General features: G+C 31.8%; 1 protein-coding gene across 3 annotated transcripts in view; it reads left to right on the forward strand.

Annotated features, from left to right (window-relative positions):
- The window catches only part of LOC112592851 (segmentation polarity homeobox protein engrailed-like), a 71493-nt gene that overhangs the window by 44929 nt on the left and 7862 nt on the right, over nt 1–18702 (forward strand). The window contains exon 4 of one of the 3 annotated variants that reach the window (XM_025336998.1): nt 9991–9996. The exons of the other annotated variants lie outside the window; for them this stretch is intronic. Within the exon in view, the coding sequence (XP_025192783.1) occupies nt 9991–9996 (6 nt within the window). The remainder of the gene's footprint in view (nt 1–9990; nt 9997–18702) is intronic. 3 annotated transcript variants of the gene reach the window in all.

The following is an 18702-nucleotide window of genomic DNA, read 5'->3' on the forward strand; positions in this document are numbered from 1 at the left end:
AAGTAAGACTTAATTAAATTCTTGATAATCTGTCGGACGTATAAGATTTTTATTCGAATTTATACTTCACAGATCAACGTGCCATTCTGACTATGATCATTATGTCATATGTTTTTGCCTCTGGTAATTTTGCAAAAACTGTTTTAAGACTACTTAATGATTAATACGATTAATACCTATTACTACTCATACGAATCTCATTCTCGTACATTTGAAAAACGAGAAGTCGCGTATACACAACTATATTACATATTATAATAAATATACGTGTAATGACCATTCCGGTTTCGGTGCTGCAGATAGTTATCATTTAGGCAGCCGATGTTCACCGTTGTGTGACGAGAATAAATATTATTTAACACGTCGGTTTCGGCGATTTTGGCGCTTCGTCGTTGGCGATCTCCGTCAACATAATATGTACGTCGGTACAATAATAATAAGACGTGATCCCACCGCCGGACGTGTTGTGCACATCATATTATTACTATTTATTGTTATTATTAATATATCATTATATTATGTCCTCCACGCCGCATTACTACTTGTATTATATTGTTATTGAAGCTATACTCGTATTATGTGTAACACTCGTGTGTAGATACAGGTATAGGTATTATATACTATACAGCCGATGTCCTCCGGAACACACACACGCACGCGGTCGGTACACAATACCACTTGTCGATTACCGCGGTCACCTGCGTTCTATGTTTTGCCACCCGCCGAGCCGTTGGCCGTTATAACCACCACTTTTGGTTCATATTTGTGTCTGGTTGCAGTCTACACGAGAGATGCGACGAATTCAATAAACTCTTCTTTAACGCGCAGTTATACCCGAATGTCATCCTATTTTATACACATAAAAATTATTCATGCGTACATAAGACGTATGATACTACAGCTTTTGAAATTGTTAATCCAATAAATCCATGTTTATGTATATTATACGACCTTACAACATTATACACGCTTTTAATCACTTAACCGTTCACAAACCCCGATAAATTCCAGTCAAATTGTTTTCAAGCGATCCTTGTCGCGCGTGGTCCCTTCCCTCGTTTATCATGTTGAAGGGTTGTTTAGGGTGCAGTATACGCGGAAAAGTTTACTGCAGACAGGAAAGGATAAAGGACGACTATCCCAACTCAAAAGGCGAAAAAGCACCACTTGCAATGGGAATAAATTATAACAGAACTAAAGTACCTATACCGCGCCGTTAATCGAAGTTTATAATATATAAATTATCTTTATAATTATTATGCGTAACAGTAATAAATCTCTTAACAATTATGACAAACTTAAGATATATTTGTTTTTACACCTGCTGCAGTACACCTATATATTGCTTTGCTATAGCAGATTGTCACCGAAGTAAACGTGTGCACGCGTATATACATGAATATAATTTTTCAAAAATTCCGAAATATATAGTGATGGCAGTTGGTGGTAACTGATATGACAAGCTTATTATATCATAATATATTATATTATACAAGTCCAGCACGCGTTCGCAAATCAAAGAATCGCCAGATTTTAATGACTTATATACTAAAGCCATATACAATTATCCAATCCAAATTTCGATTATCCATAAAATAATCACTTCACTCCTCTAGTTGTGCCAAATTTTACGAAAATATTTTCATACTCTCAAATCAAGATTGATAAACAGAATAATAGTCGGCATTATTTATATTTTCTGGTATAATTAATTTCAGCGGTTCTATAGACGCATGTTGTAAAAGCCGCACATGCTTTTTTCATTTAATATTACTAATTATTATGCCGAAACCAATCTTATACAATCTTATTGGACTATAGTTGAACAGTAAATGTAATTAATTTATAATTTATAGTAAAACAACTTTGCATTATAATATTTTATGCTTGTGCATTCCCGATTAATTAAATAAGTTTAATAGATTAAACATATAATTATTGTCGTTAATCCCGTTTGGTTCGCGATACTATACTATAGAATTCAATAGGCAATAAAGCGATTTTCTCCGCCAAATAAAAAACGTGATAAAGCTGAGTGAAAATTGGACTTGTCAATGAGATTTGAAGTGATGTCTGCTATGTTTCTTGTAACAAATACAGACGAGTATTTATTATTATATGTTTCCTCTCCATAGGTAGAAAAAACGCGTCACGCGCGTTCGATCGAAAATCCGAGTTTGACCGCGGGTGCATGCCACGTCTGCTTAAAACATGCGTTATGGAGAAATATCGTGGATACTTTATATTTGTATACAATATATTGTTGTGTGTAATTAAAATGGAAAGTCGGAATATAATATGTACCGTGTAAAAATATACGTATACGTTTTAATTCTGTATTTTTTTGCATTCGAGTATAATTGCAAGTACATGTATTATAATATTTATGTAGAGATCAGTATAATATATATGTAAAATGTCAGAAATGGAATTTAAAAATACGTTTTTATAAGCGAGCTATTACATTATTATTGTTAATATAGCTATAGGCTGTAGCTTTCTAATTAAATTATATATTATAACATAACTGTTATGAAATGCAGTCATAGGATAGGATTGAAAAAAAACCGAATGTCATTTTATTGATTTTATGTTGGTACCTAGCTACTATTTACTGTTAACATATTATGATATAATACAGACACGTATACACTATATATAGATGGCTGATAATTTAAACCTCAAAAAACTGTTTTCGTATTTTGGTCTAAATTTCTTACATTTACTCCGAGACGCAATTTTTAATATTATAATTTATAATATGATTAATAATTAGTATGTATGATTATTACTTACTGTATCAAACTGTGTACAATTCTCTGGTTTCATGAGTGTAAATGTTCACACTCGTCGAGAATCTATCGTATAAATTATTATACATTACATCGAATATTTCAAATTTTAAGCTGTGCTAATGAGAGGTTTGTGTTATCATAAATTAAAAAATAAAATTCATGGTCGGTGTATATTTTTGTTAGAGGATGTCCGTCGTTGTCGTCAATTATCAACATGAAGTACACGTCTTAAACGTACTCATCTTATTTAAGTTTTAACCCGGATTCGTGTAGTAGTCGTCATAGAAATTATTTAAACGATGTATATTGTCAATACGTAAAGCTGTAGAAAAATTTTAATATTTTGTTTTATTATACATATAATTCATTGTTGGTGCCTTTATCATAAATTGATTTTTTTTTCTTTTTGCATAGAGTGCACAAAACTTAAGAGAGTTAAGTTAGACATGTTATAAAAATCAGCCAAGTGCATAATTAATACAATATCTTCAACTATTTAAGGATTTGGGTTGCTGCGAAATAAAAAAAAAATAAAAACAATTACAAAATCAGAGTAAAATAATCGGCTAGAGAAAACGATCTATAGATGATAAACGATGGCATGGCTTTTGAAAATAAAATTCTATGGTATCCATGTGTTCGGTTCGGCGTTAATGCAAAGAAATTATAGACCGTGCGGGGCAGATTATACCGACCACACATTCGTTGTGACCAAATGTGTTTGTGTACATAATCCGAAAGATCCATGATAATAGCATATATTATATTGTATACGAATGCAGCTGGTGGTATGCCCGTGTCTAAATGTCCATTTAACATCGTCGTTGTGAGCAACACAGTAGGGCGCGCGTGGAAGAAGTTGAAAATATATAATATATTATAACGAGGACCGAGAGCGAACGGTCTCATAATACCATTCTGCAGAGTTGATGGCTCGCGACCTCGATACCACCCCCCTGGGGTTTTCGCCCAAGCGAACTCATCGTGTAATTATCACATCTTGTTTGCGATTCTAATCATATTTCTCCGGTCTTACAACGCTGTACGAACGTGTATTATATAAAACGACACATACAATATTCGATTTGCAGTTGACGCGAAATGTTTATGTTTAATTCATGTTTATATTATAGCTATTACGGGCTTGTACGAGACGTCTGATTTCCTCTCGATTTGTGCATTAGGTACCCGACGCACGAGGCCACGTATCATAATCGAACATTGTGCATTATTTTTCGTAACAGGTTAACAGAACAAAATAAAATATAATATAAACTATATATCGATACATATATCGTTGTATTAAAATTAAGTTAGATTCTAACGTTTTTGCCTTCTTGGTAGATCCATTTCGGTTGGATTCGGCGAGTGTAAATATTGAAAAAACATCGAAGTGGCACGCCCGAGGTGTAATATGTCTTAAGCATTTCCGGTCAATCTTTCCGCCACGGGCTACACATAGACTTATAGAGATCAATATTTTATGTTTACGAGCTTACGATGCCATACAACAGGTGCAGGTATAGTATCTGTACTCGCGCGAGGCATTATTTCTTCAAATTTTTTGCGACAGAATGAAACGCGTATCAACACAAATGTATAACCTATATTATACGTATAAAAAACGATTCTGTATAAGTACGGCGATAGTACAGTAAATAATAATAATAATACTAATAAAAAAAAAAAAAGTGTCCGTGTATTATATTTATATGTGCAGCATACGGTAAACGTAAACGCATAAAATGCTGAAGGACCACTATGCAAACTTATCAACTCGCGCGCGCGCGTACACACACACACACACACACACACACTCACACACAAACACGGGCGCGCGCGCACGCGCAAGAGCTCACTCGCTCACTCACACAGACGCACACGCACTACGCGATAGGCAACTGGCCAGCAAACACCATGGGTGGTCTTTTGGTAAGTCTACAAATTAATGCCGCTAATTTAATTGGAATCATGTATGTGTATTTATATATACGTTTACACACACGCACGCACACGCGCACGCGCACAAACACACGCACACACACACACATAGACGCGCGCATTTATATATACTGAATCCGCACGCCGACGACGTTATAAACAGTATACGATATATACCATTGCGGCGGCGGGGAGACCGTCGGTCGGGCCGGCGTGTGTATATTATTATAGACTCGTATATATACACACACACACACACACACACACACATATACTCGTATATATGTAAAATAATATGCGTACAAAATATATTATATTATTATACGTATACGAGCGCGTAATTATTTCGAATTCTTTAATTTTGTGCACGCGAAAAACGCATCCGCGTAGCTCCGCGAGCGCATATACACGTCACATCGGATAAGTGTGTGTGTGTGTATTATACAGAGCGATTCGCTAAACAACCCTTTCCCTTTTGTTCCGAGATTCGTTCGGTCTTGTTTTTAGTAAGTACAGGACCTATCCAAAAAATAGGAGCATTTGAAGGAAAAAACTGCTGCTAAAGCAACCGCGATCTATTCCGGAATGGTTGTTGACCATAAGTATCTTGTACCTCTCACTTGAAACAGTGTAGTCAAACATATATACCACGCTTGATGGTTACTTTTCGTAAATATGGGTCTTGGGTAAACTCGTCTATTCCGAGGATCTTCCGGGATCTAAGATAGAAAAAAGCGGATCCCTAACGAACATAGTTTTTGATATTGCTATCTTCATAAGAGATAATCCATATTTTTCAAATCAAATTATTTATATTTTGACGAGTGTTTTTAACTTATTAGTATTTAGAAAAAAACATAAGTTCGTATCGCAACCTCGTTATTATTTAATATGTAAAAAAAAACCAAAGTTTTTGAAGATTTCAATCGAAGAATAAGTAGGTAGGTACTTTCAAAAATTCCAAAAATCAATATTTGAACAAAATTAAATAATTAAAAAGAAATAATTGAGTGAACGTGGATCGCCCTGTATAATTGAATAATGTGTAATCTGAACGGTACCACTTATACTCGAACACGTACCTGTCGTACCGAAACGACTACTGCGTGAATACGGTCGTAAGTATATAACATAACAGACGATATTAAAGATTTACGACATTCAAAATAATTGCAAAAGAACGCGTGAGAAGACTTCCAAGTAGTGCCAAATTTAGGTAGGTAGGAGGTTGGCAACGGAAAATTTTGAACTACTCTGAAAATTTAATATTTTTACTGACAAAAGAAAAAAAAAATTGAGATGATACTGAATTATGTTATTATTTTTTTAATTGAGAAAGTATCCAAAAAGAAATATCGACTTATGTGAACATTTTAAATACGGGCCCGATCGCGCACCGCAGTATTATGTATATTGTACATTTGTACCTTACATAAACACTGACCTCGCTCATCAACATTATGGATGTAACTGATGTTAGTATATACGTTGAAACGATGATTTCACATACATACCTATAACCATAGAAAACGTCGATAATGATCGTTGTTAATTAAATCCCATACATATATTTATACACACACACACATGAAATAGATATAGATCATATTATAGTTTAACACCGTTCGCGTATAAGATTATAAATATTTATGTTATAGGTAGACCCTTCGCGCGCGACTTCGAAACGTGTGATCGATCGATTGGTCTTGATCGTTATGGAAACGAGCCACAGCATAAATAAATATTCCTATAGCGAAATGTACATAATAATATTGTTGTTTCGTCTACACGCGAGTATAAGGAGAGAGAGAGAGCACCGATTTATTGCAGCATGCTTGTCATAATAATTTATACCTCATACATTAATAGGACGTTACATCAACCAGTATTATTGTCGTATCTCGTTTTAATCGCAACAAATTTTTATTCAACATTGAATTGTTGACCTATTGTCAAATTTAAAATTATTTATCTAGAGTATATTTCGTTAGGTATATATATATATAAATAAATGTTAAGGTGTATGATCGCTTAGTAGTGAATGTTGACAGTCACCGGTGTATGTTGACATTTACCGATCATTTTGGTGAATGTTATCATTTTTTTTTAAATATCTCACAATGCGGAAATTTACTTATATTTGTTGACATACGCAATAGTTTTTTAGTGAATATTGAAATGTCTGACAAAATATATAATCAAATAGATATAGGTAATAAATTCATAAATGTAGTTTAACAAATTAATTTTTTAATATTTAGTTTAAGTAGCATGTATTATATTTTTTTAAGTTTTATTTATTATAACACGGTAAACTATCGTGGCATTGATTGTTATGAAGTATTCTTCATTCTACAATTACATTTTTTTATGTTACAAACTCTCGTCCGTTGTTGGGATGTAAAACATTTGGAAAACCGAAAATAAGAAATATATTTAATAAGTGATGTGCAACTTTTTCTGCAGTCTTAAATTTTAGAGGTCTTAACTGAATAAACTTGGTTAGGTGTATAACGTCCCCTCTTCACTGGGTGCTAGCGGACCTTGCGTTCCCTACTGGTCAAGTTGTTTTTATTAATAAGGTTTCGGGGACTCGACCTCGGTGTGTAATATTAATATTAGAGATCAGGGTTATTTTATTTAAGTAAAACATATAATTAAAAGTTTAAAGTATATTATTGTTAACAGATAATTTGTAATTATATTATATTTAAATAATGTGTAAGTATATGGAGTTACCGATCCGGGTAGATGTTGACGTACTTGAATGTGGATATTTGATGGTGGCCATACGGATCGTCGTGGAGTCTTCTTCACTGTCTGTTTCCGCTCCGAATCGAATACTCTCACTTTCTACACACACCCCCTACGTATTAGTAATAGTTATATTTATATACACTAGATGTGTGCCTAAAAGCCTTTGGTTAGCAGTCAGCCCCGCTCATCATTCCTCACACTCAAAATTTTGGCAGCACTTGCCCCTACTTAAAGAATAATGTACGATGTTGATAGACGGCAATCGTCACAGGAACGATTAGTGTATAATATCCACAACGTCAAACCGGTCAACATTTACCAAACACAAATTGTAAATATCAACAATCACCGGTGTATGAACGCGTTTAGACCATTTTGTTAACATTCACTACAATTTTTGGTAAAGGTCAACATACACCGGTGACTGTCAACATTCGCCTACTGCGGTCATACATCTTAACATGTGTATATACATATTTGTTTAAATTATAAAGTTATTTTTAAAATGTTATACTTTACCTACCTATAATAAATAAATAAATAAATAAATATATATATTGCTTTAGCTGACCTGGCAAATAAATAAATCATTATTTTTTTTTTTTTATGGCACCTTACCAAAACAAAAACCAATGGGATCACAAACTTAACCGAATATACGAGTATGGTTTCAATAGCTAATAAGGTTTCTAAGATAATTGAGTACTAACCATTGCACAATAACATTTAAATGTATAGACACATATTACAGTTTAAAACAAAAAGTCATTAAAAATACCTATACAATCTACTAAATGATGTTTTTAAACTTTTTAATTTGATAATGGGTTATAATAATATTATAGAAACTAATAACATAAAATGAATTCTTTTGAACATAGTTTTGCTACATACTTGTGTTGTAAGTTTGTATTTTGTAAGACGAAGTCAACCACACTCTCGAGTGTAACATCGTCTCTCATGACTAATATCACGTAAATATAATATTCTGTTATTTCGTGTACATCATACGAATTTTCAATAATTGATATTATAATAATAGTATTGTATATAGCGTGCAATTCCGATTACGAGACATGCCATTATTTTAATTATTCATTTGTATCTTGCAAGAAAAGAAAGAAATCATTTTTTCCCCTCGCGGCTGTAGCGACGCGCCATAATTATATTATCGTAGTATTATGCATACAGAGTGACGTTTATACTAGAATAGTTCGCGAAGGTTTAGAGCAAAAATTAATTTTAAATCAATTTTTAGTCTAAAATAATGTTTACATGTTCTGCTACAGTTTTATACGTCCTTGATAAATTATTATTTTTCTTGTGCATTTGTGCGAATTACACAAAACGAATAGTACGCACACCTACTAACCTCTACTGATACGATATATTATTTTCTTTAACACTTTTTCTAACAAAAAACAATGTTTTTTATCGTCTATCACTTATCAGAAATAATGTGCTAACCACAAAAACAATTTTTTTAGTAATTAATTTTTCAATAATTTTATTAGATTTAATATCAAAGTTAGGTTTAAAAATTATTATTTGATTACTTATTAATTTTACTAATTTGATTTCTTTGGTAAAGATCCAAGCCCCCTTTTATTCGTTTCAATACATAAATAAAATTACACGTTTACACACTCTTAAATATCAGACAAGTGATATTCGAGAACGAAAATTGACGGTGAAATCTACTCGAGTGTTTTTTTGCAAACTCATGTAATACCATCGCCACAGTAACAATTCACACAAACGATCAAAAATCACCCTGTATAATATTATGCACAACATCGTTGTCTATACGATGTCGAGTCGACACCACTTCCATGTATGCGTGTGGCGTGTGAGCACACGCATACTTATTAGTTATAACTTATATATATATATGTATATGGGCAAATTACCGTAGCCCAGATTTCGTGGTAATTAATATTATTAACTGGTATACGTAAATTATATTTATATTAGTCAATATTATTATTATTATTATTATTAATGAATAACCTGAGCGGAGATATTGATGAATGAAATATAATAAGTACTGAGTATAATAACTATATTGTAAAATTCAAATCTGGGTCATGCACATGTTTCGGGCAATATTTTGACGATTTATCGTTAATAGATTCTTATGGTAGTAGGTATATTATGTACGATTATAATAATGTACCTAACTATAGTCACGGGAAGAGTCCTTGAGATTATTTTGTGTCGCCTGCATGGCAGTTGCACAAGCACAATAAATAATATCGATAATAATACGGTATTTCATGTTATCATATTCTTGAAAGCAGTTAAACCCATTTTTTTAATAATATGTTTTTATGTAACACACCTATATTGTTAATATCGTAAACCATGTATAGGTACCATTACTTTTGTATATTATAATATTATTACACTTGCCTGCCATTCCATTACCCGAGCTAATCCAATAGTTATGTTAACATTTTAATAATATTTGTTTTTGTTTTGTTTTATTCAAATATAGGAAGAAGTAAGTACACGAAAAGCTGACGTATTGAAAAAATAAGATTGCCAACACCAAACAAACAAAAAAATACCATAAAACAAAATACACAAAAAGTGAGATCTAAACAATTATAATATAATATAATAATTAGCAGGTATCGTCGTGTTCGTTTTCTATGCTCGTCGAAATGACGCGTGAAAGATTGAAAGAAACGACACAAACTTGTCTATAACACAAAATAGTAACAATAATAACAATGATACATATTACCGTGTTTGTCCTCGTCGATAACTATAATTTCAATTGCAGGTTTTTTTTAAAAACGTGATTCTTTTAAAAACTAATACCGCATCGGTTAATTATAGTTTTATTTTTCGATTTATCTAATCGAATGTTCAAATTACATTGATATTGTATAAAATGTCGAGTTTGAATGAGAAGAGGAGAGGATATAATATCATGATTCATTGGTCAATAGATTTTTTTAATATTTCGGTTGTCACGGAATCCCTATAAAACACATTCATATAGGTATTAGTTAATGTATATATTATAATATAATAGTAGACACTAAATAATCGATAACATCGACGCTGGAAATGCCATTGGATCATTATATTATATCAACATAATTATTATTATTCCGAAACGAGTTTTATAAGATGATATTATATATACGTGTGGTCACAGTGCCACTAATGTACAATATAAAAATGATAATGTATGATATTAAAATAAACACGGTAAATGATATCCAAATCTGCGTTGTGCCTCACATCATAATATTATGTGATACGATGTACAATAACAATAATAATAATAATAATAATAATGATATGCGACGGATCAACATATCATACGCACATCGTTCTAACAATTTATTTTAATAATTAACATTTTACCACACACACGCTCATTCAGAGACTGTATAATACGCAAGCGGGATATAACAATTCAAGTGGGCCGGGGAGGGTGATATATAGAGCCGCCGCCGTTTGTACAGTTAAAATTATGATAATATCATAAAGTAGCTGTGGGCGGGACTGCCGCGTATACAACGTATAACGTATTAATATTTCTGAACACGAGAGATTTGTTGGTTTGACAGACTCGTCGCCGCGTGTACGCTAGTACGGATCCAAAAATAAAAAATAGCTATAAAATAATAATCCGTTCGTTACCCCGTACACTTGAGTGTGTGTTACTATTTTCTTTATAAAGCGGTCACTGCCGCACGGAGAAGCTTACTCGCTGCATTGCATGTCTGCACTAATTCAATAAAAATGTATCTAGTGACTATAACGCATAAACCGGAATTTCCCATTTGCAGAGAAAAAAATCACAACAAATTTCGATCAAAAACAGAAAACAGAAATGTTAATTTAGGCAGCGTAGGTAGACCAATATCGAACAAAATCGATTTTCCCATAATATGATGCCTACGTATTTTTTTTCTCATTTTCTTACGATTCGAAACATTTCACTTTGCCGCGTCATTTCTGTGTGTTTTTTAGTGCGTCGCGCAGACTATATAGTCTTTAAATCACTGAGTATATTATAAATTATATATAACACACATATACCTACGTCCTTATTTTGCGTTCAAATAACGCACCGGTCCGATGGATGACCGGGATGACTCATCTCACACTATATAATATTATACATTATGTGTACCGATATAATATATAATAATGTATTTTATTACACATTATTATGGTGTGCGCAGACTATTTGACATTTATTTTAATGATCGCACGGACATAAAATATTCAGACCTGCAGCGCCGAGACAGTAAATATATTTTATCGGTTACACACAATAATATAGTAATAATAAAAATGTGTTCACGTTTGATTATTAAATTATTTTTGTGTTTATATACAAAAATAACGATATCGTGGTAATAATAACATGACGACAGCAGCAATAATCGTCAGTCATGTGACGTTTGTCCAACGCGTGATTAATGATTTTCTGATGGTACTTTACTGTTGCAATTGACGATATAGTAAAAATTGTTATAGTACCTATCATCCAATACCAATCCCATAACTATAACGTTTTAAGGTCCCACGAGGTCTATTTCTATCGTTTTTTCGTTTTTATTATTTTTCTTTTCTTTTTTTTCTTTTTTTTTTTTTATGCGATTTATTATGTAGGTTTGTCATATAAACATCAAGCTAAATGATTTACTACGGATCTATAAAAAAATTATTCGTCGATAATAAATCAACGTATCGTTGCGCGTACGTATAGGTAGTTTACGTCGGGTGAACTGGATCAAACTATACATAATAATACCTACTCCTTACGGTTAAGTTGCGTGGGCTTATAAATCGTAATTAGACACGAGAAAGAGAATTCAAACGTTTTTAATAAAAATAAAAAAAGTAAACGTCCATCCACGTATACGATGGGACTTTTTTCCTTATACTACACATCACTGACTAGTACCTAAATACAAAGTGATTCACTATAAACATACTCACATCTATATTTTCCTTTGATTGAGTATTTATTCAAATATTAATTTTTCAATTTTTAAGTAGATACAATACTTATGCCCCGCGGTTGCATCAAACTTGTTGATCTATAGGTAAATTATTTTTTCTACTGTTAAATTTTAATCTAATGATGAACTAACGTTTATTAAATTAACATGTGTTAAATTTGAAAAGTGTTGGTCATTCATTGTTTTATGTTCAGGTTTTTACCAATATATTGGTTATCAAATAAATGGTATCTTAAATATAAGTTGATATTATCATCATAATCATATCACAAAACATTGATAACGAAATCCAACCATACATACAATTTTACACAGCGACTAATCAGCATCTAATTTAACTGGTAATAAATTACATTTTTAACAACAGATAAAATTTAAAACATGGTCTATGCAACATATGTTATTTTAACTTCAGTTTAACGAGTTTATCTTTGAGTAAATATTTGGTGCGACCGGACATTAAAGATAATATTTTAAAATTATAATGGTCTATAAATGAAAAATGGTTTCTAAGATACGGTGCTGTATTTAAAAATTATAAGAACTATAGGATTATAACTTATTACTTATTAATAAAAATTTTAAGACGCAGAAAGAACTAGACTTAATATTGTATCTATTTAAATAATATGAGAAATCATAATTATTATTTATTAAGAAATTGTATCTTTAGTATGTATAAAATATAAAAAAATCGAAAACTAAACTCGTATATGTTTCAATTTAAGTAGATTAGGTATACACATTTACAATTTAAAGTAAAAACAAAAAATGTTTTGATCGACTTAGAACATTTTTAAAATGGTTAAAAAATCGATGTTTTTTAAAGCAGCATAAAAGTATTATCAAAAAATTCAAAATTTGAAAAATCAAATAATAAAATGTAAGGTGAGCACGGTTAGCGATTCTGTGGGGGTAAGCTATGGTTTATTCGCATCGAAATTGGGAAATAATAAGAACTGCCGATTGGACGTAATTGGTATCAAAAATATCGGATAGTTATTTAAAAACAAAACAACTCCTACGGCTTAAATGTTTGCGTATCCGACGTAGGTATGGATGCACGCGAGTAAGATAATTATAATATGTAGTTTGTATGCATAGTAAAATCAAATGCGTGGGTGTAACTCTTAGGCTCTTGTATTGACGTGCAACAAGTGTCCCGAGGGATCTGTCTATGTCATGCTGCAATGCTGTATGTAAATTAAATATATTCATATACATACACATGCATAGCTAATACCTTCCCCCTCTCGAGATAAGCTAAGAAATTTCAAGTCGATTTTAAGTCCGAAACACCCATTTATAAATCAACACATGTAAATACTTATCGCAAAATAAATATAAAATACACTTTATAATAAATGCGATCCGGACACGAAAAAAAAAATACAAAAATCATACCGATACCGACGACACAATATAAACTCACGTGTACAAAATATTAAAACATCGTTTATCCATTTGTGTGAATTATATTGATAAATATAGACGGTAGATCGTTACAGATTTCGTACGAGCCATACCATACTAAACCATACGAGTATATTAAGTTACAGTAAAAATAATGTAATATTAAGATTTCGACAGTATAATGCAACATAAAAAGCCCCTTTTTGAATGTCTAGAAAAAGTATGTGCCAAGTATATCGTCAATGGTATAATATTTCTGTTGTGTAGTTAAAAAAGTATAATAAAAAGTGGTATAGTGTGATACAAATCTACTTTAGAAATGCGCACAACACGTCAATAATATAAATTCAAAAAAAAAGCTATCACTGATATCCGTTGTTTGCAAAATATCACGTCGTTACTACTACTACAAAAAAAAAATTAACATTACAAACAAAAAATATATATGTTGAGATGCATATGACTAAAATAGAATTCAAACGGTTGGCTAAACGATTAATATATTATGTGAACCATTGCCTCAACTTTTGTGCTCGTAATAATGTAATATAATATGTGCTTTTTACTTCGTATTTGTGCCGACTGCTGAGTTCATGCAATTTCAATTAGTTGGATATCATTACGTTATATTATATGTACTCCTGATCCGCTGCTTATATGACAAAGTAATCCTTTTTATACACTATTCCCCATATACGTTTACCGTCCGACTACTTCGCTCCCCGCGTATATTTTGGTATGGATTATGTGGATTTAGGCGAGGAGAGCTGGACCGACGTTCATTTGTTATTTTTTTATTTGTCTCAAATGAATTTTTCCTTTTTTTTTTGATTTATTTATTTATTCTCTCAGTGTGCGCAATTCCTTCACTCGGCACAGGTTGAACACTGTCCGAGTGATACCATAAAAAATTGTAGACCAATAGGGACTTTTTTTTTGCCATAGTGGCCTAACGACCTCACACAAAATCGAATAAATTCTACTCACGCGTCGTGGTTTTGGACAGCTTTTATTATTATTTATTATCACTTGAATTATTTAATATCATAGCCAATATAATAGATTTCGGCTATAGCACTTAAAAAAAAGTTGTTAATTGTAGTATATTTATTAAAGTATTATTTTTATAAAAATACATTATAATATTTTGTATCATATATTAAAATTAAGGGACGCACAAATTTATTTTTTAGAGGCGGATTGTTGGATTTTAATCAGACGATTATAAAGGCTAATACATGTCTGTAATATATAGATTTGTTTTGGAGACGATTTTAGCCAATTCGCTTAAATGGTGCCATGGTGGAAACGCGTAAGGGACAGTTGATTTTTATTTTATTATTCGTTCAAAACGCCTTTAACTACGAGTAGGCATATTTTGGTCCATATAATTAAATCACCTATACGCAAGTGACAATATTATTAGAGGTGCCGTTTATACAGGTTACCGTAACGTCATCGATTGCAATATCTTCTTTCTCTGCAGGCAAATTGCCAAAACGCCTTGTCCGGAAAAGGGAGACCAGTTCATGACTATAACGGCGACTTTGAACTGTTACCTTATCCACGGATCCTAATGGAGCGGTTTTTGCTTTAGATGCATGTACATAGAAGCCATAGGGTTGATGGCAGACAGAGTATGACTGTGCTTTGACATTAAGATTTATAAACGTATATATACATAGACTTAGCGCGAACGATACACCATGATAATAGTATTTCCTGAAAACTGGCGACAGCCGTGTGCATCGATTTGCGTTCTCGGGTTGAGGGGTGTAATAGTATAATAACGAGCGACAACACATTCCTATACCTATTATGTTTTATACGACGCCGACCTGGCCGCCTGCATTTACGACGCTATTAAACGCCACGGCGTGGGATCACTGCGGCGCGCCGACACGCGGCGTATATAGTGTCTCTGAGCAGCATATATATAGGTATGTGTATCCGAAGCAGGTCTGTTATAGTCGGTATATATTTATACATTAAATCATATACATAAAGGCGCAATGTGACTTTAGGATTTCCAAACGAGGACTTAGCGTTTGATGCGAAACTCGTATGTGTGTACCCATTTTACTATACATACATAATGGTAAATTTAGGTATGTATGTATATATATATGGCATAAAGTAATAATACACAGTATCTACACAACAAACATCGTCGCAAAATTCCGTATAAAAAAAAAAATTACGAACAAATTTGAATCTGAATAATTTATAATTACCGCCACTTCCGCTTGTATGACCACACACGATACATCCGACCGGTTATTGCCTATCTACACATACACATCTTTACATCGATGCATACATACACGCGCAACACTTACATACATACAAACTCAAACGGATATGCACACGCACGCATGTCGCATACTATAATATTATGTACTTTTAGATAAAATAACGCTCACAAATTATACATGTTTATATAATATTATATATACTGATATTCAATATCCATGGCTGTACCATGTTTAGAAGGCCATTATAAAACATTGTACATAATGGGACTACCCCCGCACGAGAAGTGCATGTACATTAAAATAATAAGTAAATGAATACCTTTGAAATCCTTCCTTTGCCATAATTCTGCTCTAGCCAGTATCAGCTGTAGTATGTCTGTAAACTATTTTTAGATAAATTTTGATTACGTTAGAGTATTTTACTTTATAAATTAATAACAAATAATTAAACATCTTATACTTTTAAAATATTGTTCTGTATATATAATATACATACCTGACTGGGACACTATTACAATTTTTTAAATCACACTTAAAAAAAAAGAACAAAACTGGTTAGAATAGGTAACACAGAAAATAAAATAGGTCAAATTAATAATGAAGTTCCTCAAGGTACCTACAGTTCTATCACCTATTTTTTACATTATATAAGTAGCTGCGTTAAGTAAACTCGGTAAAATTTACTCATATTTTGACGATACAGTTATTACACTCTCTGATTCTAATAGGGATACATCTTGGAATAAATTCTGACATATTAATAATGGATAAGCGGTTTTTGATTAATGAATTATGATAAATCAAAATATATTGCTCTTTTCAATGACAAGAACTATACCACAAAAAAAAAAAAAATGAAATTATTATACAAAATTAATTAAATTTCATCTCCACAATATTATATACCTATCATAAATTAATTAAACACGCTTTCATTAAATATCTAGGCATAACAATAGATAAAATTTTAACATGAGATTATTCATATTAAAAACTTAATAATTAGACTAAAAAAATACTGAATAAAAACTTTATTAGTATAACATATTTTACAATGGATCAATCTTTGATCTAATAAGGCATAATAGTTTGAAGTGATTGTAATACCTCTTTAAAATATAACTTGTTAATTAGACAAAATAACTTAACTAAATAGAAAATAAACATACCTTTCTTGTAAATTGTTAAAAATTTTAAGAATACTTAATTTTAAAATGTATACGATACTTATTTGATACTAAAAATCAAAAATATAACTTCAGAAAAATGAATCTTGCAATACCATTAAATAGAAGTAAAAAAGCTTCAACTTCTTTCTTGAAAATTGTTTTAAAGTCTCTAAGTGTGATTGCAAAAGAATTATTAATTTGTTCAAATTATTTACACATTATAAATTAAAAAATTGGTTTTGCAATAATCTTTAAATACACAGTAATATTTTTTTTAAATGTATATTACAAAATTTATCAACTTCTCATTTAATTATTGTTAATCTAATGAGTTTTGTTTTCCTGTTATTTTTCTCTCTTCTTTATTGTTACTAAATATAAAATAAGTACCATTATTCTATGGCACTTTATTCTACCATAGTGTAGAGTCATTTTTAGTAATAATTTATCGGTAACATATGAATATTGTATATTTTTTGAATTAGAACTTTAAATACATGTGTGTGTTCCTCAAACGTCAAACGGTAGTACATTTTTCAACTGCCCATCAATCAGATTAAATAGTTTTTAATGTATGCAAACATATCGGGGGTCATTATAATATTAATAATACTCGTCCGCCCACGTATTAGGCAAAACGACCCTAAAATCTGTTTGTATTTTAAAATTAATATATTTTTATCGCACTAAATTTTATCATGGGCGTCTGCAGATACTACAAAGCAACAGAGAAAAGTCTACTTCGGCGAAAATGTCATTGCCACGATAAACGACGACCTACAGCAGTCAGTAGTACTCGTACATAACATTATATATTTATATATTACGGTCGTTTCCGATATGAAACGAAGTGACCAATGCAATATTAATGCGTCAATATCTTAGTCTTTTGTTCACCGAGATATTATTGTATAGTATACGTACCACATGCGCATCACATGTTTCGTAAGGAGGATTCGATACCCGTAGTCACGGTACACGCTTTTCGTCCGACATTATCGTAATCTATGTACATTACACGGGGTTTTTGATATTTTCAATATGTTGACCCCCGTCGTCAAATGACTATATATGGTGTGCAGTCTCAGTAGGCATTATAACATCATGAAATGAGTTATGAGCCGAGAATTTTGCTTATTTAGTATGTCTCGCGTCGTGATACAATAATGCTATCGGTATACTGGAAAACACCGTGACAAATAACGTTTTCCTGTGTTCGAGGAGTCGTACAGGCTTGGTCAACTATGTATTTATAATAAACAAAAACAACGCAAATATAACGACTAAAAAACTAATTTACTACACCCGTCACGTACACTCTTTATATGTGTGATCCATTAGACTAAGGCTGAACCGAGGTAAAGGTAGTTGCATTTTT

This window comes from Melanaphis sacchari, unplaced genomic scaffold (assembly GCF_002803265.2).
Source record: "Melanaphis sacchari strain LSU unplaced genomic scaffold, SCAv2.0 Contig1988_pilon_pilon, whole genome shotgun sequence".
Taxonomy (NCBI): Eukaryota; Metazoa; Arthropoda; class Insecta; order Hemiptera; family Aphididae; genus Melanaphis; species Melanaphis sacchari.